This window comes from Malania oleifera, chromosome 2, assembly GCF_029873635.1.
Source record: "Malania oleifera isolate guangnan ecotype guangnan chromosome 2, ASM2987363v1, whole genome shotgun sequence".
Classification (NCBI taxonomy): domain Eukaryota; kingdom Viridiplantae; phylum Streptophyta; class Magnoliopsida; order Santalales; family Ximeniaceae; genus Malania; species Malania oleifera.
The window spans coordinates 39,835,073-39,862,204 of record NC_080418.1 but is presented as its reverse complement, the minus strand read 5'-3'; the positions used below and the strand labels follow the sequence as shown (position 1 = coordinate 39,862,204).

General features: G+C 36.1%; 2 protein-coding genes across 3 annotated transcripts; both read right to left on the bottom strand.

Moving 5' to 3' along the window:
• Positions 1-4,253: 4,253 nt before the first annotated feature.
• Positions 4,254-18,078, bottom strand: LOC131148142 (protein ROS1A-like). Its single transcript, XM_058097880.1, has 20 exons — positions 17,880-18,078; positions 17,439-17,798; positions 13,509-13,599; positions 12,211-12,750; positions 11,744-12,134; positions 11,456-11,695; positions 11,258-11,337; positions 11,046-11,130; positions 10,863-10,954; positions 10,717-10,785; positions 10,610-10,646; positions 10,429-10,511; positions 9,464-9,889; positions 8,707-8,747; positions 8,560-8,613; positions 7,677-7,816; positions 7,478-7,543; positions 7,206-7,320; positions 7,091-7,129; positions 4,254-4,676 (listed from the first exon to the last, which is right to left on the bottom strand). Exons 1-20 carry the CDS (start codon positions 18,076-18,078, stop codon positions 4,558-4,560), a joined length of 3,267 nt encoding a protein of 1,088 aa, XP_057953863.1. The 3' UTR covers positions 4,254-4,557.
• A 433-nt stretch (positions 18,079-18,511) lies between these two features.
• LOC131149671 (uncharacterized) lies at positions 18,512-21,798 on the bottom strand. Of its 2 annotated transcripts, none has more exons than XM_058100315.1 (3): positions 21,171-21,798; positions 19,969-20,967; positions 18,512-19,574 (listed from the first exon to the last, which is right to left on the bottom strand). In XM_058100315.1, exons 2-3 carry the CDS (start codon positions 20,949-20,951, stop codon positions 19,571-19,573), a joined length of 987 nt encoding a protein of 328 aa, XP_057956298.1. In that variant the 5' UTR covers positions 20,952-20,967; positions 21,171-21,798; the 3' UTR covers positions 18,512-19,570. The 2 variants fall into 2 exon arrangements, with proteins under 2 accessions (XP_057956298.1, XP_057956297.1); XM_058100314.1 differs by having other exon boundaries at positions 19,973-20,967; positions 21,171-21,252.
• Between the last annotated feature and the right edge of the window lie 5,334 nt (positions 21,799-27,132).

Here is a 27,132-nt window from a genome sequence, read left to right as displayed (position 1 = left end):
TTGTGACATTTGGGGATTTGGCGGGAAGCCTCCGAGGGATTGTTATATATGTTCTTCTAGGCATATTTTGACAAGTAAGAGAGAATGAGAGAGGGTACGAGAAGGAGAGAAGATCATTGTATGTAATTGTATTGTGTATCTTTGGTTTTCATAGTGAAATCTCTTGCCGATTGCTCCCGTGGATGTAGGCTTTGCCGAACCACGTTATTCTTGGTATTGTTGCCTTTATTATTGTTTTCTTTATTTTGCTGTGCTTGTTGATATATTCTATTTATCACCATTTAGATTGTTGCAAGTGTTTGTTTCATTCTTTACAACAATATTGTTATTCCACTGTTCATTATTGTAAGAGGTGTTATTTCACAACAATTGGTATCAGAGCATATTGTATGGCCTCTGAATTGAAGGATCTCATGGTGCAGCAAGGCATGGTGAAAGGTTTATACAAAATTCAACCGGATAGCATAGATTTAGCGACTTGGAATGAATTGGGAGCAATCATTTGTTTTGTTTGGCTGTGTTGTATCACATCATGGATGAGAATACTCCGGCATTAGTTTGGCAAAAACAGGAATGCCGATATATGTCTAAGGGTTCGTCAAAATCTACAAGTGTAGTGGTGAAAGATTCAGAATGTAATGATAAAGATATGCTATGTGTTTCATTGGGTTCGGAGTACTTCACGGGTAATTCTTGGATCTTGGATACCGGATGCTTTACAGGTCAGTTTATGCTGGTTGTATTTTAATGGAAAATGATATTTCATGCAAAATGTTTGTTATTGGAAATGTCAAAATCAGAATATATGATGGTGTTGTAAAAATCATATGCAAAATAAAGCATGAACCGGGTCTAAGAAAGAATGTTATTTCATTGAGTATTTTAGACTGTAATGGTTGTTGTTATAAGTCTGAAAGTGGAGAAATGAAAGTGTGTGAAGGTGACTCGATAGTGATGAAAGGAGAAAAAGTAGCAAGAAATATCACTGCAAGGTGTTATGGTTGTAGGTGGAGTTGCAGCTGTTAAATTTGAGTCATATATTCTGTGGCATATGCGGTTAAAGCATATGAGTGTCTACATGTATTCAGGTGTTTGGGAACCAATGATGATAGCATCAGGGGATAGACATATGTATTTCGTGGATTTATAACGAAGGGTCTTGGTGTACTTCATGCGATGGCCGAGGTGGAGAACCAGACTGGTAAAGAGATTCTCAAGTCAAACATTGAGATTGAATACGCTAGTCTCATTCAAGAAGTTTTGTGAGTAGGGCTGGTTATATGCAATGCTCTGCCCTGCTTGCAGGGTACTTCTTGGTGAAGTCAGTGAGTATGACACGTTTTTCGTGTGATTTATCGCCAAAAGTATCGCTAGATGGAAAAGTTGCAGGTGAATTGTGAGTCGGATTTGCAGTAGACTACTTGGTTGTGAATAAATGTCCACTAATGTACTATTCTAGTGATGGAAGATCTAGGCTTGTTGTAATGTTCAGACAATACACTTTTCTGGGGTATAAGAAAGGTGGGTGCAAGTTGGGTGATCCTATGACAAACAAATGGGTGATCGAGGACATGACTTTTGGTGATAGAACCATTGGCCAACGTACTTAGGTAATGGAAGAGAAACAAATGGCAGAAAACTGCGGCAGCAACAATTATGTTATTTAGGTGGAGTTCGGGACTCAGGGAAGAAATGCGGGGAGTTCTATCTCGAGTTAACAATATCACAGTATGAATGGACATGTGTCAGGTGGAGGAACAGACTCAGGGCATAGATGACATAGTTTATATTGCAGGGAGTTTTAGTTCGGGAGACTAGCAGAATTACGGTGGGCCCATGTGCATTATCAGATCACTACTCAGGTGAGTTGGTGAGGCTTCTAGTTTGGAAGAGGGTGATAGGATGCCATGGATTGATGTATTTGTTGTGTGTGAATGACATGTTATTGGCTGGAAAGGCTTTGATTGAGGCTAATCAGTTGGAAATTTTGTTGAAATGGTTTTGACATGAATGTGTTGGGTATGGCCAAGATGAGTCTTGGTTTGCTGATTCAAATGGACAGAGTTGTAGGGAGATTGGTGTTATCTCAGGGTGGTTTTATGGATGGAACCGCAAGGAGACTTTGTTTGTTGTCTCGAGGAGGTTCTGTGGAGAATCAATATGCAATGTCTACCGTACGGTATCCAAGGATAGGCTGTGATGTCTAGGATATGTCAAAGGTCTTCTATGATTGTGAAATGAGGTGTTTCAGCAGGCAACAGAGTGAACCGTCAGTTGTTAGTTTTGTTGAAGACTATACAGGGGGCTTTGGTGATATAAGGCTTGCAGCAATTTTTTGTGTTTTCTGTTGTGGAAAGGTCTTATTGGAAGTCTAAGGTGAAGTCTTCAGGTATTGCATTTACAACTGTATCGGGGTTGATGGTAGAAGCTGAAACTGCCATTGGCAAGTTCAAATGGCGTTGCTTGGACTTGGTGCATGTCTCCAAGTGTTAGAAGGGAGACGGTCCCAACCGAGCGTGCTGAGTTAAAGGTGGAGCAGTCAGATATGTTTTTCAGCTTCTCCTAAGGGGCGTATAATCGTCAAAGTGGAGATTGTTGTTTATGGTGTGACTCTTATACTTCGGGGGTTTATAAACAAAGGGAGAAAAACATATGAATGTGTTTTTGGTGCAAGGCAGTAGCAAAGACTCATCGACAAGTAATCTGTGCTCGTTGACGAGGAGATAAAATCTCAGAGTTTAAAGACTCGTTGACGAGTTGATAGACTAGTCGACGAGTGGTCTTCTTTGTCTCGTCAACCAGTGCTCTGTTCTTATCGATGAGCGCTTCTGGGCTGCGAGAAAATATTTGAATTTTGAATGTGAATGTTGTGACCGTTGGGGATTCGGAGGGAAGCCTTCGAGGGCTTGTTATATATGTTCTTCTAGGCATATTTTGACAAGTAAAAGAGAATGAGAGAGGGTAAGAGAAGGAGAGAAGATTATTGTATGTAATTGTATTGTGTATCTTTGATCTTCATAGTGAAATCTTTTGCCGGTTGCTCCCGTGGATGTAGGCTTTGCCAAACCACGTTATTCCTAGTGTCGTTGCTTTTATTATTGTTTTCTTTATATTGCTGTGGTTCTGAATATATTTTGTTTATCACAATTTAGATTGTTGCAAGTGCTTGTTTGATTCTTTACAACAATATTGTTATTTCGCTGCGCATTGTTGTAAGAGGCGTTATTTCACAACTATATGCTCTAGTTAGTTTTTGTGATTATGGTTTTTTTTTTTTTTGTGTGGTTGTTCTTGTTGTCTTTATCAGTTTTTACTCTTCAATTTCTTTGGCATTTTAACTGACTGCTCTAGTTAGTTGCTATAATAAATTATAAGACTGCCATTTACAAATCTTTGTATACACTGAACTAGGGTGATAAACAAGCTATAATATCCTCTCCCGTGAACCATTCTTTTCATACTCATAGCATCAGTTGAAAATGGAAATTCTAGGACCATTTTTGCTACCTTTGAATTTAAAGTAAACATTGAAAAAAAGCATATGTGATTTTTAAAACCCAATCTTTATGAAGCTTTTGAATGCAACTTGAAATATGCCATTATGCACAGTATAATACATCAGAGCATCACTTTCATGATTGTTGATCTAGTTGATTTGGGACAGCTTCTATTTGTCAAATAACTCTGTAATGTGTGAATATGCTAAAAATGTGAGATATGAGATATTATCAAAGTAATAGTTAGTGTTTGTTTTGTGAAGGCATTTCTGCAGACCACAAACAATCAGTCAAGAAACATGTTTTGACAGCAACATTAGTAGCTTTAAAAAAAAAAAAGAAAAAAAAAAAGAGAACTTAGGAATGTTGGGTGCTTGACAATGAGGGTGGGCCTTGATCCAATGGTAAAGTTGTTACATTCAAGCTCACAGGTTCAAGATTTCAAGTCCCATACAAGTATACAACTTCAATAGTGGAGGTAAGGCTGCAAACATCATGCCCTCCTTAGAATCTTAATATGATGTGGGAGCTTTGTGCGTTGAGTGCTGTCATTTCTAAGGTAAAACTTGTCACAATTCTGACAATAGTAAATGTTGGAGTCTTTTGCAATGGATGTTTTTCTTTAATGCTGGGTACTAGTTTTGTGGGAAAATTGTTTGTTTATTAGGGGGAATTAAAATTGAGTCAGAATTTCAGGTTTTGAAGGAAGAGAAAGAGAAAAATGAACTTGACAAACTCAAAGAGAAAAATGAACTAGACAAAGTCAAATTTATTGAATAATTGATTCCCTCTGCAGAGTTCCAATGATTACTCTCTCTCCCTCTCTCTGGAACATGCACACATGATGCTTCTAGCCTTCTACTACATTTCTGGGTCTCTATTACATACAATTCCTGAAATAATAAAAATTGGGCATAAAATTGATGTTCATGTCTCATAACATGCTGTACTAACTTTTGGCTTTGATTTTTTATGGGAAGCAAGTAAAGTTATAATGGTATTAGTGTTTCTTTGACTTGGAAAAAAAAATTTCTTTTAGTTGTCCTCGTGGCATTGTCTCCTATTCATCGCCTGGTTCTCTTTTGGCCTTTCCCGCCCTACTTGCAGCAAGTTGAAATCTACTTGTCAGACGTCTGGGTGCCCTTGTTTGTCGATTGAATCCCCTCACACAAACAAATCCTGTTAGAATTTGATCACTTAATTATTATAATTTAAAGTCAAGTAATTTAATTTTTCCAGATGAGAGAACTATGAAAAGTGAGGTTTTGTACCATTCAGAATCTTTTTTATAGTCTACGTGTTATCTGGTTAAGCGTGTTAGAAATGCTGGGTTACAGCATGTCTGTATGGAAGTCCTTGTAAGGTTTTGAAAAATTTTAGTTCTGTAATGGAATGGATCTTTTGTGTTCATCCATCATGGTTTCTAATAGTTCTTATTGATGATTTCTGCATAGTATATGAATTGCACCACTATTAAGTTCCTGAAAGTAAGAAACATGGATTTGATGATTGTCATATAGTCCAGCATAAATAAACTTATGTTTATTTAATTTATTGATGACTTTCCTCACTGGTTTATTTATCTCAGACCAATGTTGATGCCTATGCTATAATCAAAGCAGCAGTTACCTATTCTGGTAAATATTACCGTATTGCTACTAGATTTGGTTTAGCTATTTAAAAAAATTCTCTTATTTCATATTTGCAGTTTGAATTACCACATGCTTTGGACATGTATAAATATAAAGCAACAACCCATACCCAAGGCTCCATGCCTTAATGGGATTTTGAGGAGGGACATAATTATTCAACCTTACCTCCATATTCAGGGAGGTTGTTTCCATGACATGAACCTGTAACCTTCAGGTTTGGATGTAACATTGTCACTCTTGGGCCATGCATCTCCCTCCTTCATTGTTAATATCTAGATAAAAAATGAAATAACTCTACTTGACCTGATGGTTTTACCATGGACTTTTTCCAGAGCTGCTGGACTTTTGCTGTTGATTAAAAGAAGATGATAGGGATTGCCGAGCCAAAAAAAAGAAGATGATAATGAATTTTTACAGTCTTGGTGGGGTATTAGTGAGAGGGGTTATCAAGTTAGTTTAGGAGAGTGTGTGTGCAGGTCTAACCATGAATATGATTTTAGTCTGAGGATTTGATCTCAAAAAACATTTCCTTGGCAGGGAAGTGGTTATGGCAGTTCCCTTTAAAATCTTACTCCTAGTGGCATAAGGAAATTTTAAATATTGGCTTAACACATGAGATGTTAGAGCTAGGGTCAGCAGCAACTATGCATTTGGAATTTTATATCACCAATCTCACATAAGTTTTGCCCTCAAGTGAGGTATTAAATTGTTACTGGAGAGGATTCAATTTTGGGAAGATTGTGTAGGTTGAGGAAGTTCCTTCGTGTTTTTATTTTTTTTCCCCTTCTTTTTTTCTTTTTGAGTTTTTCCCTGCTCTATTGGCTTTATAGTCTTCATGATGTTTCTATTATTGTTTTTTTTTTTTTTTTTTTTACCTTTAATTAACTGGAACTTCATTTTTCCCTAATCTAAATAAGGGAGAAAAATGATTTTGTTCTCTTGCTAGATGCTCTTGTTTCTTTTCAGTTTTTGGTGGGGGGTGATTGAAGATCTTCAGTTAAACCCTTTTAGGAATTTTTCTTTCTGATCGTTCTTTACTCATCTCACACATGTTTCTGACATTGTTCCTTTTTACTTATGTTCCTTTATTTGGAAATTTAAGATTCCTTCCAGAATCAAGGCTTTTATGTGGACTGCAGCCCTTGGAAATGGCCAAATAAAGCTTCGTCTCTTGATGTGTGTTTGCTTTGTTATCAGAGAAGTAAGACAATCTCTCGTTTGTTCTTGCATTTTTGCTATTTGTGAGAGATCTGAAATAAGATTTTAGGTGTTTTTAGCTAGAAGTGGGCTTGTCTTGTTATGAAGAGCATGAGTTGTCTTTCTTTTAGGGGTTCTGCTAGAGGGACGGAGAAAAAAGCTTAGCAGAGAAGTGCTATCTTCACAATGATGCAGTGCATTTTTTTGCAGTGCAATATTCGTATTTTCAGGGGTACCTCACTTTTTGTTGATCATTTGTGGACAAGGGTCTTTCAGGCATTGCTGTAAACTTCAGTGAATTGTTTTTAAAGAAGAACCTCTTTGTTGTAATTGCAAAGGGATTGGCAGGTTTGGCTCTTTTGTCTTTGTTTTTTCTTTTCTTTGTCGAAGGAGAATGCCTCATTTTATGCTTTGTATACTCTCTCTCTCTCTCTCTCTCTCTCTCTCTCTCTCTCTCTCTTAATACATTTCTTTGTTTATAAGAAAAAGAAACAATTTATTGTTTCTGTCACTTTTTATCTTTCTCAAATATTTCTTTCCTTTTGTTTTGCTTATATATGCATGTGTTGTATGTTTTTTTAATCTTTGATATTTCTTTCTTTCTTTTTATTTTGTGTTTATATTCATGTTTATGTGCATTTTTTTTTATGCTTGTATCAAGTTGTTTATATTCGCTGTAAATCAAGTTGTTCCAAACATCTGCAAAATTTAGCCAATTTGATATCAGAATTTATCATTCCATACCTTTCCAAAAGCAGTACTGAATTTCTTCCATTGATAAACCTGATTTGCAAAAACAGTGTCCTGTAAGATGATTGTTCAACCCTTTATGCACACGCTCATGTTAAAATTTCATTACCTCTAAATATTGCTGGTGTGGAGGTTCTGAAGTACGCTGTTCTCCTTGGCATATTCCATATCCATGCCCTAGGGACGGTGAGTGGAACATGACTGGATTCATCATCTGCAAATACCTGCATTGGCATATATGCACATATATATATATATATATATATATATATATATATATTATTAAGTACTATAGCTTACTAGTTGCTATGAGAAGCTTATCTATTCAAAATATGAGCGCAATAAGAGCTTGAGTGAAAAATGAACTCAGAATAAAGTCACCTCATTGACTTGAAAGTATGTTCCATTGAGTGGAAAGCTACCTCTCATAGCGGTTCGACATGGCATCTGTTCATATGCAGTTGTATATGTCAGTTTTTTCCTTGCTTTTTATTTTTAAATTCCTCTTTAGTGCAACGAAATGATTGAAAGAAGTTAAGTCACTAATTATGTATGTATGTTGCTTCTTGTATTTTCTCACCAAGATTGTTCCTTGGACTGTAATGGAATTTTGTTCTTGACTGTTATTGCATTGAGCACATGTCTTCTTATAGCATGATTCTGCTGATCCCTGGCAGTCACATCTTTTATTGGGTTCAGTAGACAAATTTGCAGCTTCACCTGATGTCAGACATTAATCCCAACAGATTTAAGTAATTAGTGAAGGTAAAGAGTAACAAAATAACAATATCTCAAAGAAGCATATTCTTGCTACAGTACACAAAGTGCCCTTTTAGTTTCAACAGTGTGGTTACTTCATCGACTTGAATCCAGAGAACAGGAATCTTGCCTTCTTGTCGGCTTGTTTAGTAGTACAGAATTATTCTTAAGTTAGCTTTCAACAGTTTGGATGGTAAATCACATTCTTGGGGTTGGAAATTGATTTTGAATTAAAAATTACTTCGGAAAAGAGTTGTTGAAACTTTCAGGAAAACTGATTTAAGATTAAGAGGAATTCCAGTTAGCAGTCGCTGCATGCAGTCTCCTCATACACTTTCCCTATGATTAGGCCATTAGGCATTATTTTTAAAAATAAAAAATAGGTTACTTGTGTAACCCTTGACCATAATTTATGATTTTTTTTTTAAAAAAATATACAGCATTTACCATTTTTTTTTTTTTAAGATTGGTAGCATTTACCTTTTATATTATGTATTTATGTTTGAAGAAAATGGTCAAGTGTCCCCATCATTAAAAGGGTGAGACTGCATGGAGCAACTGCTTCTATCATTCTTCTAAGATTAAAGATCTTTTTCCCAACTAATTGCATGTTAGATTATCACTATGTAGCCAGAAAAATCTAGTTAACTTACAGCTAATTCTACAATAAATCTGTCCCAGATGGACCATAGATATGTTTATACCTGGTATCCAAATGGCAAGAAGGTATGGGCATGGATCATCAGGTTCTCGCTTGTCTAGTTGTAATTATTCATGAAAATTTTTATCAGAATTGAAGTTGAGTGCTACAATTGAATTCATTTTCTTGGATAATAGATATGTGATACAACCTACCCCTACAAGAAGTGGGTGTGAATCTGGAAGTTCGTAGCTGCATTAGGATGGAAATAAGAGTGTTCTGTAAGTTTTGATCCACAACTACAGTGTATGAATTCATCATCCATTTGAACTAAGTATAATACATGAATGGTTAATTGGGATCTCTGACAAGTCAAAATTTCTACTATAAGATATTAGAGTGAGATATCTGTGACTTTTGACAAGTACTGAATTTCTACAGAGCATTAAAAGGTAATGTTCAATAATATTGTTGTATAGGGCCATAGTTTGTCAAACTGCTGTGAGCACGGAGGTTCCACCTATTTGGCGTCAATTAGGCAGTTTCCTTTAGGAGGATTCAGGAATCAGTGATGAAACAGTTGACCATTTGATACTTGAGGCCCCGCCAGACCCTCTCCCCCATCCAATAATACATGGATGCTTAATTGGGATCTCTGACAAGTCCAAATTGCTACTATAAGATATGAGAATGAGATATCTGTGACTTCGGACAAGTACTGAATTTCTACAGAGTATTAAAAGGTAATGCTCAATAATATTGTCGCATAGGGCCATAGTTTGTCAAACTGCTGTGAGTACAGAAGTTCTGCCTATTTGGCGTCAATTAGGCAGTTTTCATTTAAGAGGATTCAGGAATCAGAGATGAAACAGTTGACCATATTTGGTTCAACATGCCCAAATTGCTCAGTTGCAGGTCTATGCTCTGAACAATTTTCTCATTAAGTTAAAGCAAAATTTTGTACTTACGCTTGGTGCTCTGTCCTTAGCCGGCTTACATACTTAAGTTTTGGCATAGGAATTGAAGCAGCCTCTGAAGTTAAAGCAACTAAAGATTTTGATGTGTCATCCTCTTGAAACATCATATAGTTCTGTAAATTTGCTGTAAACTCTTCCATGTTGAGTTTGATAGTAGGAATTTCCTTGGAATCCTCGGAAAAATAATCTTCAATGTCCCTTTCTGGTATGTCTACACATGGAGGCTGTGGTGATGCTGGCTCTTCGATGATGGGTTCACAAGTTTTGGTTTGGAATCCTGATGCTATAAATGGGTTCCCGTCCAGAAGGGATATCAATGGATGGCTAATAACAGCATCAGAGTTTTCAGAAGCTGTTAGAGGAATCATTGAACTTACGCTACTTCTCTCCTGTGGCCCTGGCAGGGCCAGCCTTGCACTGCATTCAAGGAGTATATTAGTCATCTGATTGATGAATCAAGATCTTGTAAATTTAAACTTGAAGAGAGACTGCAGCAGCATTTACATAAATAGTGATAAGGTTTTCTGGGCCCAACCAAACAGCTTAAGCTTTTAGGTATGGTGGTTGGTTGCATATCAGAGCCGAGGTTTCCAGACTAGACTTCTAGTCTTGTTGCCTGTGTCTAGTTTGTGATTGTTAAAAATCAACCTATTCCTTGTATAGGTATTGTTTATCTTTTGTTTTTTTTTCTCTCCACGTGCAATCAGGCTGCACATGCGGATGAATATTAGCCCTTGATCTACATTGTTGGCCCGTAAAGTGGTTTCTTAACTCATTGAAATGCTGTCCGTACAACCTTTGACCTCCATTGTTTGTTGCTCACCTGAAACGGTGGAAACCCTATCGATCTTGTGGGATTGGCAACTTGGCATTTTTGCCTCTGCCGTTATCAATTTTACTTTTGTGCCAAATTCAGTATAAAATTGAGAAAATGGAGTGGCAAATGCGATGCAAACCTTGCAAATGCACTTGCAAAATGCTTGCACTCTCCTCTCATTGGACACGCATTGCAATTTGGTCGTCTTTTCGTACAGAAAACCTGTATCAGCAGTGCATGTTGATATATTTCTAAAAAATTAGAAGAGTGGGGAAGAAAGTGCAATAATTTATTAGCATATTTGATTGTTGGCAATGTACCTTTCCAAATGTTATCATCTGATAGTGTAATTCATACCTGTATCACATAAATTAAGAAAATGAGTAAATTGAAGATTATTTATTCTATAGTGAGATTCTGGAATTACAATGTTCGTTGATCAAGCCTGCACAGCCTTGGCCAGAGATATTTCTGAATAGTATCCATCAGTGGGTACCTATATTTGAACAGTATTAGAATTTTCATTTGATTTGATATTCTAGAGCTGTTGATCAAAGGGCATAAAGTGCTTACTGATCTAGAAGATGTATCTGAAGTTGTTCAGGCAGTGGTCGGAGGGGCACCCATCCCAGACGCACTGCTATCCGGCCAACATTTGTGTCGACCTAATTCAAGTAAGAAATATGAAATGTTAGTATATTGTTGCACTTGATACTATCCTCATATGATTGCCAACCAATATTTGTCAAATCTTACTGGAAATGCAACATGTTGAAGTGACAAAAGCTGTATACACTCCACACTTTTCAACCCTAGTCCTCGTATGCTTAACAAGTAGGCCCTAAAAACACAGGTTGTTTTGTGAGAAAATCTGCAGATTAAAGATGGAACATATTATTGGTGCTGATCTTTTGGTCTGTAACAAAGTTATAAGCCTAATGCACATTAGACTTCTTATGTGGGCTTACTTTGCTTTCTCAGGTGGAACATCTCTTAGCCATTCAAGGTCAATGCTTCCATGTTCTTTGAAGATCCGGTTAAGGAAATCCTGCAAAAAAAATTGTTCTTTTTAGTATATAAAGGGTGTTTTATAGGGAATATCAAATATATATGAGTTGAAGTTCTATTTGCCAACATTTGGTACCCTTCACCAAAACTTTGTGTACCTGAATTCGCCCCGCCAGAACATTGTTCATTCCCCTCTCAAGGATGGCTTTGGATACCTCCTCAAGTTGTGCACATCTGACTGCCTCCCAGTCCAGAGAATCAATTGTATTGGCACTTCTTTCCCTTTGTGTACAATGGGAATAGGATTTTCTCAAACTATCCCAATCAATTGTGTTTTCTTCCTTTTGCGCAACCTTCCCTTTCTTTCCTTTTGAATTTTCTGTCTTTGTCTCATTGAACTTATTGCCAGAAGAATAAATTTATTCTTTCAAATTTGGTTTATTCGCCCTGTTCTTTTTGTTGACACTGTTGTTTGCTTCATCAGCTGGCTGAATTGTGTTCTTAGGTTGTATCATTCCATCAACAAGGGTTTTGGGCTTCTCAACAGTAAACTTCCCAGACTGTAGGTTAACTGTTGTCCCTTCTTGGCTATCATAGTTTCGCCTCCTTGCTTCTATTGAACTGCATTCTGGGGCCATGCAGCTCTTGGCCAGTGATGCAGACAAGTCAACTGTTGTTGCTTCTTGAGCCACAGGTGGCACCTCCTGGTCTGTAATTTCACTTTCAGGATTTTCAACAAGTCCAGAGTTTTGGCTTATATGGACAGTGTCCTCCATCTTTGTGCTTTTAATCACCTCAGAATTGGAAGAGATAAGTGGAATTTCAAAAGATGGACTGCTGACATTGGTTGAGCGGGTGAAGGGTGCAGTTCAGGTCATCTGATGTATCCAAGTTTGATATTTGGTTTCCTAACCTCATGCCTCTTCGTTGGGTATATTCACTTCCTAGGGTCCCATCAGATGACAGCAACTCTTTTTTACAACTGTGAAATTGCTGGAGAAATGCAGCCTCTTCCAACTGTAGAAGCTTCATAAACTCGGTGGAATGTTCCGCTTTGCAGACCTCCTCACACCTGGTATTGAGGTCTTCTTTTAAGTTGGACGCAGAGCATAATTCAAATATATCAGTTCTAACAATAGAAGAGCCTGTTGGATTTTTAGGTGAAGGCGCATCTTCAGCAATTCTGTTATATTCTGCTTGTACTAGATTTGCCCTTCCTACCCTTGTGATCAGGTTTCCCTTTCTGGTCTCTTCTGATAAGTGGCTTGTATCCTTTTTTATTTTGAAGACAACAAACTGGCGATCTTTCAAATCATATTTAGTCACAACAGCTCCTATATTCCTTCCAGTGGACTCTTGGTTGCTGTGGGTGATTTTCTCATCTTCATTGCATGCTCTGTGGTTAGAAGCTGACTGAAGTGGAAATCGAGCAGCAAGAGACATGAAGGCAGAGCTGCGGAGTACAGACAGCCAATAACCAAAAGGAATGTCTAAATTTTCCTCCTAGTAAGTGTCTTATGATAATATTGGGGATCGTTTGGTATCACTGTAAAAAATTATGGGAACTGATACTGAAAAATGGAAACGGAACCTAAAACCTAAAACTAGCAACATGTGTAGTACTGTAGTTAATATTTTCAAAAGTAAATAAATTATTAACCTATTGTAACTCATGTTCAGTTCTGTCCTTGAATCAAATAACAATTAAAAAAATATGATTAAGACTATAAGGATGTAAAATAATATTATTTATAAATTTTATAATAAAATATAAATTAAATATAATTATTTTATTATTATATTTTTAAACTGACTTTTTAGTGCTCCAGAAACAGTCCTATTATACATGACAATTGGGGAATGATAAAAATGACTTTTTTTTGCAAATAATTTTTATTTTTTAGTTTTCCAATTCTTGAAATTTGATAAATATTTTATTTTAATTAATTTTAATTTTTAATTTAGTTAAAAATTTTATATAAAATGAATGATTTAATCAATTTTGGACATTAGACAACTAGAGTAATGAAGCAAGAAGTTGCCATAAAAACTGAAAATTGTAAACTCTAGTTTTCAATTTTTGTGAAAAGATGACAACAAAAATGTAAACAAGCAATGTAAAGAAATGCACTGTCACAATCTTAACAGCAATGAAAACAGAAAACTGAAAATAGAATGATATCGAACATTCCCATAGTTTTGACAGTTTACCTTGAAAGATGGTCCGACACATTTTGAGTTAAGAAAACTCCAGCAACTGAATCAACAACTGAACCTTTCCATGGTGAAAAGCGTCTATTGCCTGAAAATATTTCATTTTGGTCTTAGTAAATTTACTTGTAAGCTACATGCAATGATAAATGGTCTCCTTTTGAGGGAGTATTTTTCTTTTTTTGTGGCATAAAGATTTATGTGTTTAATATAGGAGGCAGGAGTCTGATACTTAAAGACTCCCTAAACAACATGAAGGATTCAAAATCTCTTGCTGATTGATTCAAGATCATTATTTCATTTTGGAGAGAACTCAACTTGTATGCTAGTAACACTTCACATGATTCATGACTAGGAAGTCTTTTTTGTGGCGTTACTGTAGTAATTTCAGCATAAAATATTAAAATTTAGGACAAAAGACACTCACCTCCCTTGAGGTTTGCTAAAAAGATAGAGATCTTCAAGGAGGTTTCAAAAATGCTACATAACCCCTCCCCCTTCACCCAAGGTTTCAAAAATGCTGCAGACCTGAGGTAAAAAGGCAGAGACCTCCTCCCAAAAAAACACTTGTCTTTTGGCAAAAAACATGGGGAGGTTTGTGCCTTTTTGGCAAACCTCAAGGGAGGTCCCTGGGAATTTAAAAACCTCAGGGGAGGTCTTTGGAATGTTTGGAATCTTAGGGGAGATCATTATATTTTTACCAAACCTCAGGGGAGGTCAGTATCTTTTGCCCTAAGATTTAAGCCAATGGCTCTAGTGCATCTTAGTGCATATTTTTAATATTGAGAATTGGTTCTAATCAGGCCTATGTTTTGTGTATGGCAGCCCAAATTCTTGATTTGCGTTATGAAATCAGGCATTGTTGAAGTTTCTCATCTATCACATCTATGTTTTCCTTGCCATATTTGTGTATTAGCTCTTCAATTCCCCCTTCTTTTCAAATTATGGAGATGGTGGTGATGGTGAATACGGGGAGTGCAAAATTTATTGAAAAACTGAAAACCGACTTGAAACCGGAGCAGAATAAGTTTCAGTGCGGTCTTTTGGTTTTCAGTGTTGGTTTTGGTTCTTGAAAATAGAAAATTTTGGTTTAGTTTGGTTTCAATTTCGAATCCAAAACTGAATCGAAAAATCGAAATATCCTAAATTAATATATATTAATTCTGTCATGCAATATAATATCAAAGGTTTAACTAATATTAATATATTTATAAGTAGGTTCTTTAACTAATAATTTCCAAGTATATTTCCTTTTGAACAAAATAATTACATCTTCATTTTCTTAGCCCTCCTTTAGATTTTAATCATAGTAAAAATCAAGTGAAAGAGAGAAACGGTTGCTTTTATAAAGCTAAGGAGGCTCCCCTCCCTCACGAATTCTCAATGTGGGACAAAAAGAGTTGGAGATCCACATGCATGTTGAATTGCTAAAGTCATTGCTCAATGTTCCACATCCATTCTTGCCCCACATCGGATATGGTAGACATGTGAAGCCTCTCCTTTATAAATATAGGTTGTTCCCCCATCAACTTGATCGCCAATCTGGCTAGGCATGGATTTAGTGCGCCTGGCCCACATTAGACTTTCCATGTTGTGGTTGAGTCTCCACATCAACTTTTTCACTAATCCAGCTAGGCTTGCATTGAGTGTGCCCAGCCCACATTAGACTCCCCATGTTGTCGTTGAGTCCTTAAAATTTAAGTATTTCATAACTTGAGAAGCCAAGAATTTTGGAACCCTTCCAAATATCAGTTTATTATTCCAATCGAACCGTAGAACCGCTAAACCAATTAGAGAGAAAACTATAGGTTCTGGTTCGGTTTCGGTTCAATAATTTAAGAACTGAATTTTATAGTTTGGTGTTCAGTATTGGCTAAAACCAAATTGCATTGAACCAAATTCACCCGTGGTAAAGATGATGATGATGATGATGATACAACTACAACAACAAGAAGCAACAAGCATTAAGTTTCACTAGGTGGGGTTGGTTATATGAATTTTATTCGTTAATTCACCCTATTGAGAGCATTTTCCTCTATTAAATTAAGGGATATTAAATCTTTCCTCGCACTATCTCATTCCAAAGTTATTTTTGGCCAACTCCTACCCCTTACGTGCCAAAAATAATAACTAACTCACTCCTCTTCATAGGTGCTCTACTAGACCTACATTTCAAATGCCCAAGCCATCTAAGCTGTCCCTATCTTATCTTGCTTTCAACCAGTGTTATGCCTAAATTATTGCTTATATGCTCACTCCTTAGTTTATCTTTTGATGTTATATCACTCATCCACCCTAATATTCACATTTCGACAACTTTTACATTTTATAAATGTTGTTTTGTAATTACCCAATATTTTGAACTGTAGAGTATAGTAGGCCTTATAGTCATCTTATAAATTTTTCCTCCTAATTTTAAGAGTACTCTATGATCACACTACATGCTTGACGTGCTCTATTTTACCCACCCTACTTTAATTCTATATTACATCTTCTTCAATTTACCCGTCCTACATAATAGATTAAAGATGTCAAAGTCTATTAGTGCTATTACTTTCTTGATTATCAAGTTCAATCTTCTTTTGACTATTCCTTATGTTATTGAAATTACATTTCATACATTCTATCTTATTCCTTCTTATCATAAAACCTTTAGACTCTATGGTTCTCAAAATTTCTAGCTTAGATTCCACTATGTTCCTACTTTCTTTAATTAACACAATATCATCTGCAAACAACATATACCAAGGGGTCTAGTTTTGGATATTCTTAGTAAGTTCATCAGTCACTAAAGTAAAAAGATAAGTACTCAAAATAGAACCTTGATATACATCTATTGTGATTGAAAAATTTCTAGATTCCCCTCCTATAGTCCTAACACTAGTCACTACTCTATCATACATGTCCTTATTGACCTTAGTATATCTACTGCATACCCCCTTATTTTCTAAAACCCACCAATGAACTTCCCTAAGTACTTATAATATGCTTTCTCTATGTCAATAAAAATCATATGCAAGTCCCTATTATTTTCTTTAAACTTTTTCATTAATCTTCTTACAAGATAAATAGCTTCTATTGTTGATCTCTTTGGTACGAAACCAAATTGATTCTCTGAAATCCTCGTTTCTAGTCTTATTTTGTGTTCAATTACCCTTTCTCATAATTTCATTGTATGACTCATAATCTCAATTCAATGATAGTTATTACAATTTTGAATATCACCTTTGTTTCTGTATAAAGGTATTAACATGCTTTTCCTGTATTCCTTCGACATTTCTTTATCCTTAAACATTTCTGAGCTTCAATTGGTATGTTATTAGGTCTTATAGATTTCCCACTTTTCATCTTTTTTAATGCCATCTTAACTTCTAGGGCTCTAATTTTGCGAATAAATCTCCTACTTTTAGTCTTTTTCTCATTTTTCACTTCCAAGTTCAATTTTTTATTTTAGTTTTCAATAAACAACTTATCAAAGTATCTTCACCAATTCTCTTTCATGTCTTCTTCTTTAGTTAAGAAGTTATGTTTCTCTGCCTTTATACATTTTATATCCCCTAAATCTTTACATTTTCTTTCTTTTATAAATTTTTCTTTCTTCTTCTTTTGTATATACTATAGAGTCTAGTATATAAAGTATATCATAAGCTATATATTTAACTTCACTAGTAGTTTTTTTAGCATTTTTTCTTGCCTCTTTACTCTTTTAAAGATTTTGCCATTTTTTATATCAATATCTTTTTTTCTTAATGACTTTCTGGACTTCTTGATCCCATTACCAACTTTTTTTACTACCCGACTATCTTCTTTTGAACTCACCTAAAATCTCTTTTACTATCCTTATGATGATGATGATTATTATTATTATTATTATTAGTATTATTATTATTATTATAAGAAAGATAAAATTGTTATACAGCAAGAAAGTACCTTGGATGAGGTGCATGCGGGCAATGAATGAGTCTACTCGCCCGCAGAACACCTTTCTTTCTTCGTCCCACCACTTTTGCTTGTCTTCATCTCCTTCTTCAATGTCTTCACTCCCATCCTTCCCCATCAACAGCCTCCACACCCTCATTGTCTCTTCATCCAGATCTACTTTGGCTGGTAGCTGCCGTTTCTTGTTAGGATCATATGGCCCAGAATAGGGAACTAGAGTGTCATATACACTCTCAAGACAATGCCCATTCAGGTTTTGCATCTGGAGCTGGAAGCCTCCATCGCTAATATCAAGACACTTCAATTTTTGAGTGATGGAATCAATGCACTCCATTTGTAATACTACTGCACCTGCATCATATGGACCATAGAAGTTGTTATAAGTGATTTCTTAACGAGGTTTCAGTTCTAAAGTAATTTCAGCTTAAGCACCTCTTGATGGGGCAGCAACTGAGATGTCTTCCATACCACTGTGAGACCCTGCATTGACCAGAGGAGATACTGTCTCATTCTGCTTCTCAGTTACCTTCTTTTCAAGGTTGTCTACGAGTAAAGCATCTTCACAAGTTCCATGTCTGTTTAATATTTTAATTCCTTGCTGTTCACCTGGAAGTGCTTGTTTAGAATGCATTCGCGGAAACTCATTACAGTGAGGAATTGCTGTGAGCAATGCTACATCACGCCTTCTAGTAAACCGGTGGGATCTTTTTTTCCATGTTTTTTTTATGGAGTGGTGCAAGGCCATCATAAACTTGAATAACTGTGGACTTGCTATTTCAGCCCTGGTCTGTGATTCTGTGAGTGATTACTTTTTCATGGATCTTTTATGCATCTGAATATTGCAGCTAGCAATTGCAGAGGGGTTGTATATATCAGTGTTGGTGACTCCATTGTGCAGCAGGCTGGTGGTTTTCAGTGTAAAGTGGCTGGAAGACCATGGCATGGTCACTTTTTGTCTTCTACTCCTTTTCTTGTATTTATTTGGAAAATTTGGTCTCAGTTTTCTGCATCTACTAAGACATTGATTGCCACGCAGCATTCTTTTGTACACATGCAAGGAATTATATTGACAGCCTGTTTGATTCATGGCACTATTCTGACTGCTGGTACGACAGCAGTCTTCCAGTGATCTCTCTGCTACATGTTTGGCACCCAAAAACTGTCCTCGTTTGGTGCATTTGGAATTATTTTTATTTCTAGCCAAGTTAGGGTCATTCTGCAACATCAATGCTACAGCCCTCATAGGTTTGTGGCAAATGTTTTCTGCTGTGTATGCTAAGTTTTCTGTATTCTTGTTCTGATGTGGAGGTGTTGCAGGACAACCATTGTGACCCGTGTTGATTGGATCTAACTGGATTTGAGTTATTCTTCCCAGATAGGCCATCCAAGTTCTCCCTTGGTGGGTTCATTTTAGGTGGTGCAGTACTGGTGAATTCTGTCCCTGGAAGTGAAACATATTCAGTCAAAATTCCATTCTTGGAGTGGATGAAAGCATGAGCCTTGCCTGCTGTGTTTTCCATCATCAATTCCTCTGCTTTGTCAGATTGCCTGTTTGAGTTTCTTCCTGATTTGGTAGTTTCAGTGGTCAAGTGACTGTCCTGAGCTTCCAAATTCAAGTTGAAACCAAATTTGCTTGAAGATATGTCAGTTCTTCCGTGTTGAAATCCACATCGATGGTCATCCTCTGCGACTGTGCTCTCATCTCTTGAGCAGTTTTCCAGGTTGAAATTCAAAGCCCGTTTGCGTGTTTTTTCAGGAGGTTTGTGGGTAGGATTAATGGCTTCCCTTGTGAGATCCTCTGAGGGAGTGGCTGAGGCTTTGAGGCTATTCTTCCTCACATACTTTCTCTTTGCCGAAGGAATTTTCATGGAAGAAGCATGCTTTGGAGTTTGAGGTTTTGGCATCTTTTTGGGTTTCTTGTCAACAATAACTTTGGGCCTATGTGTTTTCCTTGTTGTTCTCTGCTGTTGTTTCTTGTTCTCTGCTGTTGTTTCTCGTTCATGTCTTTGCCAGTGTAATGTTTCTTCCTGGCATTATGCTTCTCTGGTGTGGTTGAATCAATCAGCTCTCGATTCCTAGAAGGATTCAGACCCTTCTGCTTATCTTCTGCTTGATTTGATCTTTCATCTGCACAAAAATTTCAAATTCAGGCAATCTGTTTTTACAATCTGTCCTAAATCCTAAATTTGGTATTATGAGCAGGATGGGGGAGAAGATGCTGTCTATACTGCACAGTTATTCTTAGAGCTGACTTTAGATTGTTGCTGGGCTTTGCAGCTGATATCTGCTGCGATTTCTCCCATGATATTTATTGTAACGTTGGAAAGTAAAAAGAGAATTTCTTAGATTGAGTTTCTCATCAGTTCGATAAGGAACACGTTCATGCCATCTTAGAGCATCTTAGAGTTTTCTAATGTTTCACTTTAGTTGGATAAACAGTTTGTCAGGAAGATGCAAATGCCCACCCACCCACATACGCGTAAGGACAAAAAATCAGAAACCATGGGCAGAGTAACATTACATACAATTTGGTATCTGGCTGTACGGGCAGTTGGTATTATTTTCCTGGGCAGGCAAGACATTGTGCTGTGTATGTTTAGACTGGTGCTGGCTGCTGCCCTTTTGAGAATGCAAGGGATTTAGATTCTTCCCATCATCTGTACCCTTTGCTGGTGTACTTGTGAATGCCACATCGGGAGGTGTAGCTGCATGTTGTAAACCCAACAGGGTCATAAAAGGAATATTATCCAAGTCGCCCAGTTCTGCAGCAGCCCAATTTTGAAGACTTGCATCTGAATTTCTAGAATCTGGTAAATCCTCACACTTGCAAGTCTCCGTATCCTCTGTTTCCTCCAATCCTTGCTGTAGAATAGGAGTATCATGGCCTAAATCTCTACAACAGTTGAAACCAGAACATGTAAATGCTCCATTAGGGCTCAGTGTTTCTTGTTTCCTGTCCAGTGCTGCCTTAAGACAGCCTTCCCTCGACTCTCCTACGTTGAAATTAGAAAAGGAAAACCCTTTACAAGGACAAACATGAGAGTTTGAATTTAATGAACTCAAAAACTTACGACGTACAGTTTCTCCATTAGAACTCCGCTTCTTACCCCCTTTGGCCAATGCTGCATCCCAATTGCATGAATCTCTGTTTTCAACTGTGGATGGCAAGGAATAAAAACTTACAGGCATCACGCTAGGAGCATTTTCTTGTGAATTCCCAGCCGGAATACTTAGACCCAGATGGTGTCTTCTCTGTTTCCCAACAGAGGCTTGCTGCCTTGCCATTGGAGCTGGCTTTGCAGGGCTCACTGGTACCCAGGACCCCTGTTTCTGCAGTTCCTTGTCCTCTCCATTGTCAAATTCCATCTCTCGACTAAGATGGGGTTTTCTCTGTTTTTCTACAGGTGTTCGCCGTCGTTTTGCTGGAATTTGCTTTGCAGGGGTCACTGATAACCAACAGGACTGTTTCTGTTGCTCTTTCTCCTTTGCAGAGTCAATTTCCATCTCTTGCTACGGTTACCTAAATCCCAAGACACAATCATCAATCTCAGAATCATAAAACAGAGGGAACAAGACTGAAAAAAATTAAAAAAGAGAGAAACTACTGGTAGATATGGCATACCAAAACAATAATACAGTAGTCTTGAATACAGAGGTAATAACATAAGAAGCAAGGATTACTCGATACTAAAATAGTTATAAAAATTTCTTCGTAGTTCAAACCTCTTTAGTTCGACAAGAAGCAGGGAAACTCTCAAATTCCAGAACGTATTTTTCGTGTTGTGTTCATCACCGACTGTAAGAAGAATGTTCGGAAAGTCCGAATGTGGAGAGAAAGGGGAAGAAACAATTGTATAAAGTTCCGATTTTTTTATTTGTTGGAACGTGTTTCATGAGTGGAAAGTCAAGCCTTGCAGTTTTCCTGAGAAAATCTCCACAGATTTACAGTCCATGAATCCTGCTGGTATTTCGCGAGATCCGGGGACTCCTGAAAAGAAATTAAACCTCTCATCCCCTAAAACTAACCCTTCAAGTATCCACCCTCTCTGCAAAACTTATCCTTTCTCTCTGCAACAAACCCTTCCTAATCTCTCTCAGGTTTGGGAACGTAAACTGCATGCATGTTTTTTAAAGCTAAAAAAAAAAAAAAATGCAAAACAGAAACGTAAACAAAAACAAAACAAAACAAAGCAAAGCAAAGAAGTGAAATATATATATATATATATATATATATATCTCTCTCTCTCTCTGTGGCTTATATATATATAAGCCAGAGAGAGAGAGTAACAGTAGGAAAATAATTCACGTGGAGAGAGATTTGAGCAGAGAAAAGGGAAGCAGAAACAGAGCTACCTCTCATAAACAAAAACAACTGAAAGCTGTTTTGTAGGCGAGAGTCATACAGGGTTTTACTCTGGCGCGTGGTAGAAGGTGCGTGCGGGACTTCTATTACTTTTAGCATTGTTATTAGGGTAAGCGTGTGATGGTGTGATGTGGTAGGATCTCGAAAGTCGTGAAGTTCGCTACTCCGAAGAGTTCATACTTTTCTTTAAAATTATTGAAATATAAAAATTAAAAAAATAAGTTATAAAAATATGCTCATAGATTTTTAAAAATTTGTAGAATATTTTTAAGGAAAAATATATTTTTCATAACCTTGGGAGGTTTTTGGACTCATTCCAGAAGAAAACAATTTTCGGGATCTCAAAAATATTTTTCTGAATTTTTGGTGTTAGGGTTTAAGTTTTTTTTTGGCCACCCATTGCTTCATTTTCTTCTTCTCTCTCAACCCCAAATATTTTTTCTCCTCTCTACAAACCCTCTATCCTCAAATCCTAACATTTCTCCATCTTTAATCCATAAAAATCATTCCTTTGATCTCCTCCTTCATCATGCTTAGGGGAGAAAAGAGGAAATCCACCCATGAGGTGGGAGAAAGCTCAGGAAAATGGTACATCTTCGCTAGCACAAGAAAGAGACCTTTCTATATATTATTTACTTAATTTTTAATTATGTTTCATTTTCATCTTGAGAGTATTTTAGAAAGATACTTGTGGGTACGGGTTGTGTACTATAAACCCATTGCGGTTTGTCCCTTTCTTAATTTTATATATGCGGAAATTTTATGCTTCGGACTATCCTTTTACTTGTGGGTGCGGATATAGTGTATGGACACTACTCACATTTTGTGTCTTACAAAATATTCTCAAAATAAAATATCTCACCCGCCCTTTGTGCTTTTTTGAAATGAAATTTTAAAATATTTAAAATATTTTTTTAAAAAATAGTTCCTTCTAGAAATAGTGTTGGGGTGGGGGAGAGGTTTTTGCTTGCTAGCTGAAGGCTAATAATCTCTACTCCAAGAAGTTATTATGTTAGTCTGTCCTTTAATTTAAACTTTCCTAAAGTTATTTGAAGTTGAAGAATACAATCAGTTGTTTAAAAAGTGATATAGATATAGCGTGTAAATAATTTTTCTACTCTAAAAAAAGAGCATTTACGAAAGAAACATAAGGGTTTGTTTGGTCCACGCCATAAGAAATATTGTCATTAAATGACATTTTAGGTAATCTCATTCCTAAGAGTAGGATACTTGACTTGGGAATATTTTTATTTAATTCAAGATGTAAAATTTTCATAAATGTATATAGGATTCAATCTGAAATGTTAATAGGTATTTTAAAAAGATGATCATTATAACCGTGTAACTAATATATAAAGAACAATTATGATTTTTTATCCAATTTTTTTTAAAAAAATACATACTTTAATTAAATTTATATCCTAAGATTTCAACAATTATAAATTTAAAATAGTTAGCACTTAATAATTGATTAATTGAAATAATTGTGAATAATAGTGTCTAAATATTAATTATTACATTAAAATATTATAATACAATGATAATATTACTTTTTTTAATAAATTAAAAATTTCAATTAAAATGTTAGTTACTGTAATATTTACAATTTTAATACTCATTTTAAAAATAATTTAAATCTTTAATTAACATTATATATATTTTAATTAAAAATGGTTTATATTTGTGCTAATTTAAATTTTTTTATTTTAATAATAATTTATTATTTTAAATATAATAAAAAGTGTGATTATATTGTGTTTAGGGACATTGTTGTCCAAAAATTGATATAGTAAGAGTTATTTGGTTCAAAAAGTAGGGTTCTCATGGGAATGAGATTCCGAAGAATGTGAACATGCTTGTTATGTTAAATTTTTATAAACAAATATGGGCGTTGGCTTACGTTTTGAGCTCAGTCGACCGGGTAGTGGTCACACTATTGACCCAGTCCCGGTTTGGTCGACCAACAGATATATGCTTGAGAGGTTCGGTCGACCGAATATGCATATTTAGGGCATTTCGGTTCTTTTCACTTATACGATCACCCTTTCTAAATAACCATATATATATATATATATATATATATATATATATATGTGCGTGTATGAGTGTCCTAGGGTCATTTTAGGCCTTTTTCGTTTTGAGCTTACCTATCATACCATGCAGGTGATGCACATAATTATTACAGTCCAGACCCTATTTACTATTACAAACCCATAATGAATAATGAATTTAAGTACAACATAAATAATATCTTCAGGGCCTCTAACTTCTACTTCTTGTGCCATTATTGATTTACCAATTGTATACCTGCACATATCCTCAAACATTCATAAAATACAACAAGTATTTGTCATTATCAAAACTAAGTGTGGCCTATAAGGTCAACAAGATTGTATAGATTACTCACTTATCTTCTTACTAAATCGAAGTATCAATTATATTGATCATTTTTAGGAAAGGATTTGCAATAATAGCAGCCTAAACACTAATTGAATCTATACCTTGAACTTAACATATTAATTTTTTATGATTGAATAATTAAGCTAAATTAGTTAAAGATAACTTGCAAACCCATCATAATGGCATAAAGGAATTTCATAACCATCACAACTCTTCACCTAAACAATAATTGGGATCTACAACAACATTCAAAATATATTTCCATGTAGATCAAGTAGTCCTTGGTAGAACACTAGAGAAAATAGTACCTTCATGTAAATATTTAGCCTTCATAATATCTACCCTCAAGTTATTCGAGTCAACAACTTGCTAAGCTAATTTCTCAATTAGTGTTGTATTATTACTTTAGCCTCCAACCTTTCTTAGAAGATGTTACAATGCCCCCAATTAACAAGATTAGGCCCCTTATCTTCTTGACGAGAAGATATCCACAAAATACTTTGTCACCCTATCCATTATCACATATGGTCCTCATAGCTCAAGAGGTTTGCGCAACATATAACAATATAGTGGTGAATGTAGATTACATAAAGTCATTCTTCCTACTATATTAAGAAGTTTCTACCCATGTAACAAACTTACCATTATCTGATCCAGAATGAAGTTAGACATATTTTATCCACTTCTCCAATAAATAAAGGGGCACATAAATATTTATTGACTCAGTAGTTAGATTAATATCCAAAAAAAATAAATCTAATCTTTTCATGTCTCCTATGTTGGATAGTTCAAGCTACAAAACATTTAATTTTTTTTTTTCAAACTCGTCACCAACAAGTGTAATGATAAAGTTACATCATAATGGAGCACACAACTCTTGCTTGTTTCAGTTGTAGCTTTTGCAAATAACAACACATCATATTGTTTGATTAAAAAAAATCAAACACCTTAGGGATGGTGAAGATGAGATTGAGATAAGATGAAATGGGTTCATTATGCTAACCAACTTCAGAGGTGCAAGGTTAGGAATACAATTATAGAATTCTTAGAAATCATAGACAAAGGGAGAAGATTGGGAGTAAGAAACATAGGTTAGAAAAGGGGTAGAAAAAATGAGATAGAAGGGGATAAATTAAGATAGAAAGAAGTGAGAGGGAAAAAGATAGAGGGAAAAGAGAATAAAAGATACTACGACTTGTTCTAGCACTTGACTATTGCATTGTATGTGTTGAATTGATTTGAGCGGTCTTTTACAAGATAGTTGTATCCTCATTTATATTCCACTAGTGTCAAACCTATATAAATTCTAAGGTTATAAGTCATTAACTTATTCCATAAATACTAATAATAAATTTTATCCTTTTCTAAATATTAAGTCTTATAATAAATTAAGATTGTTTTAAACATTAAATACCAACTATTATAGTAGCCGTTTATAGTTGCCAAATGCTTATCTACCTTGTCTTTGACTAGTCGATCCTAAATGATTGGGCAGCATTTGTCGCTTGGTGGCTAGGCAAACTTCATTGCCAAGATGGCCATTTATGATCTCCTCACCTTGCATAATGACTAGGCGATCAATGTTGCCTAATAGTTGTGTGACCTTTTTTGTTTGGATGACTACTTACTATTCCTAGTTTGCCTAAATGATAAGTAACTCGCTTTGTCCAAGAAATTTTTTCATTGTGACTCTTTGGGTGATTTCTTTACTTTTTTCGTTGTGGTAGACCTGACCACATGGCACGAGATTGTTGTGTGCCGCTTGGTGATGCGCCCACAACTAATTAGTTCCGAGGACACAATCAGGCGCCTCAAGGTGGCTACCATAGGAATATTGCCTAGGCGCAGGTGTATTCACTTATGCCAGGAGATGCAGAGAACGTCGGCGACGTGGTGACAGGTACTATTTCAATTCTGTCATATAAAGTCATTGCGTTGTTTGATTCAAGGATGACACATTCATTCGTAGCTCGGAAATTCATTAAATTATGGGGGATAGAAGCTCAGCAACTGGATGCTGATTTATCCGTGGCTACACCAACAAGAACCGTAGTGATGCGTAGGAGGGTACTTAAGAATTTTCCGATCAGTATTCAGGGAAGGACGTTGCCTGCTAATCTGGTAGTTCTCGACATGCACAAATTTGAGGTAATTCTGGGGATGGACTGGGTATCTTCTAGTTATGCCAGTATTGACTGCTACAAGAAAGAGGTAGTATTCAGACCTCTAAGGGAGTAAGAGTACAAATTTGTGGGGTAGTGCGTGCGCGTCTCACCACCGATTCTGTCAGCCATGCAAGCTAGAAGGTTACTTTTAGAGGGATGTCAGGGTTACTTGGCTTATGTGAAAGATGCATCGATGAAAGAACTAAAGCTGGAGGATATCTCGATGGTAAGAGATTTTCTTGACGTGTTTCTGGAGGATTTTCTAGGATTGCCTCTCGAGGGTGAGGTGGAGTTTGCTTTTGACCTATCTTCGGGAATGGCGCTGATCTCTAAGCCTCCATACAAAATGGCTCTGGTGGAGTTGAAAGAATTAAAGGAACAATTACAAGAGTTGTTAAACAAGGGGTTTATCAAACCCAGTGTATCCCCATGGGGAGTACCCGTGTTATTTGTTAAAAGGAAGGACAGGTCGATGAGGATGTACATCGACTATCAGGAGATAAATAAAGTGATGGTAAAGAACAAGTATCCGCTAATCCGTATCGATGATCTATTTGACCAGCTTTGGGGAACAAAAGTCTTTTCAAAGATCGATCTCCAATCCGGGTATCATCAAGTGAAAGTTAAATAAGAGGATGTATCGAAGACCGCTTTTCAAACCAGGTATGGCCATTATGAATTTTTGATTATGCCATTTGGACTAACGAGTGCGCCTAATGCATTCATAGACCTGATGAATAGGGTCTTCCATTAGTAC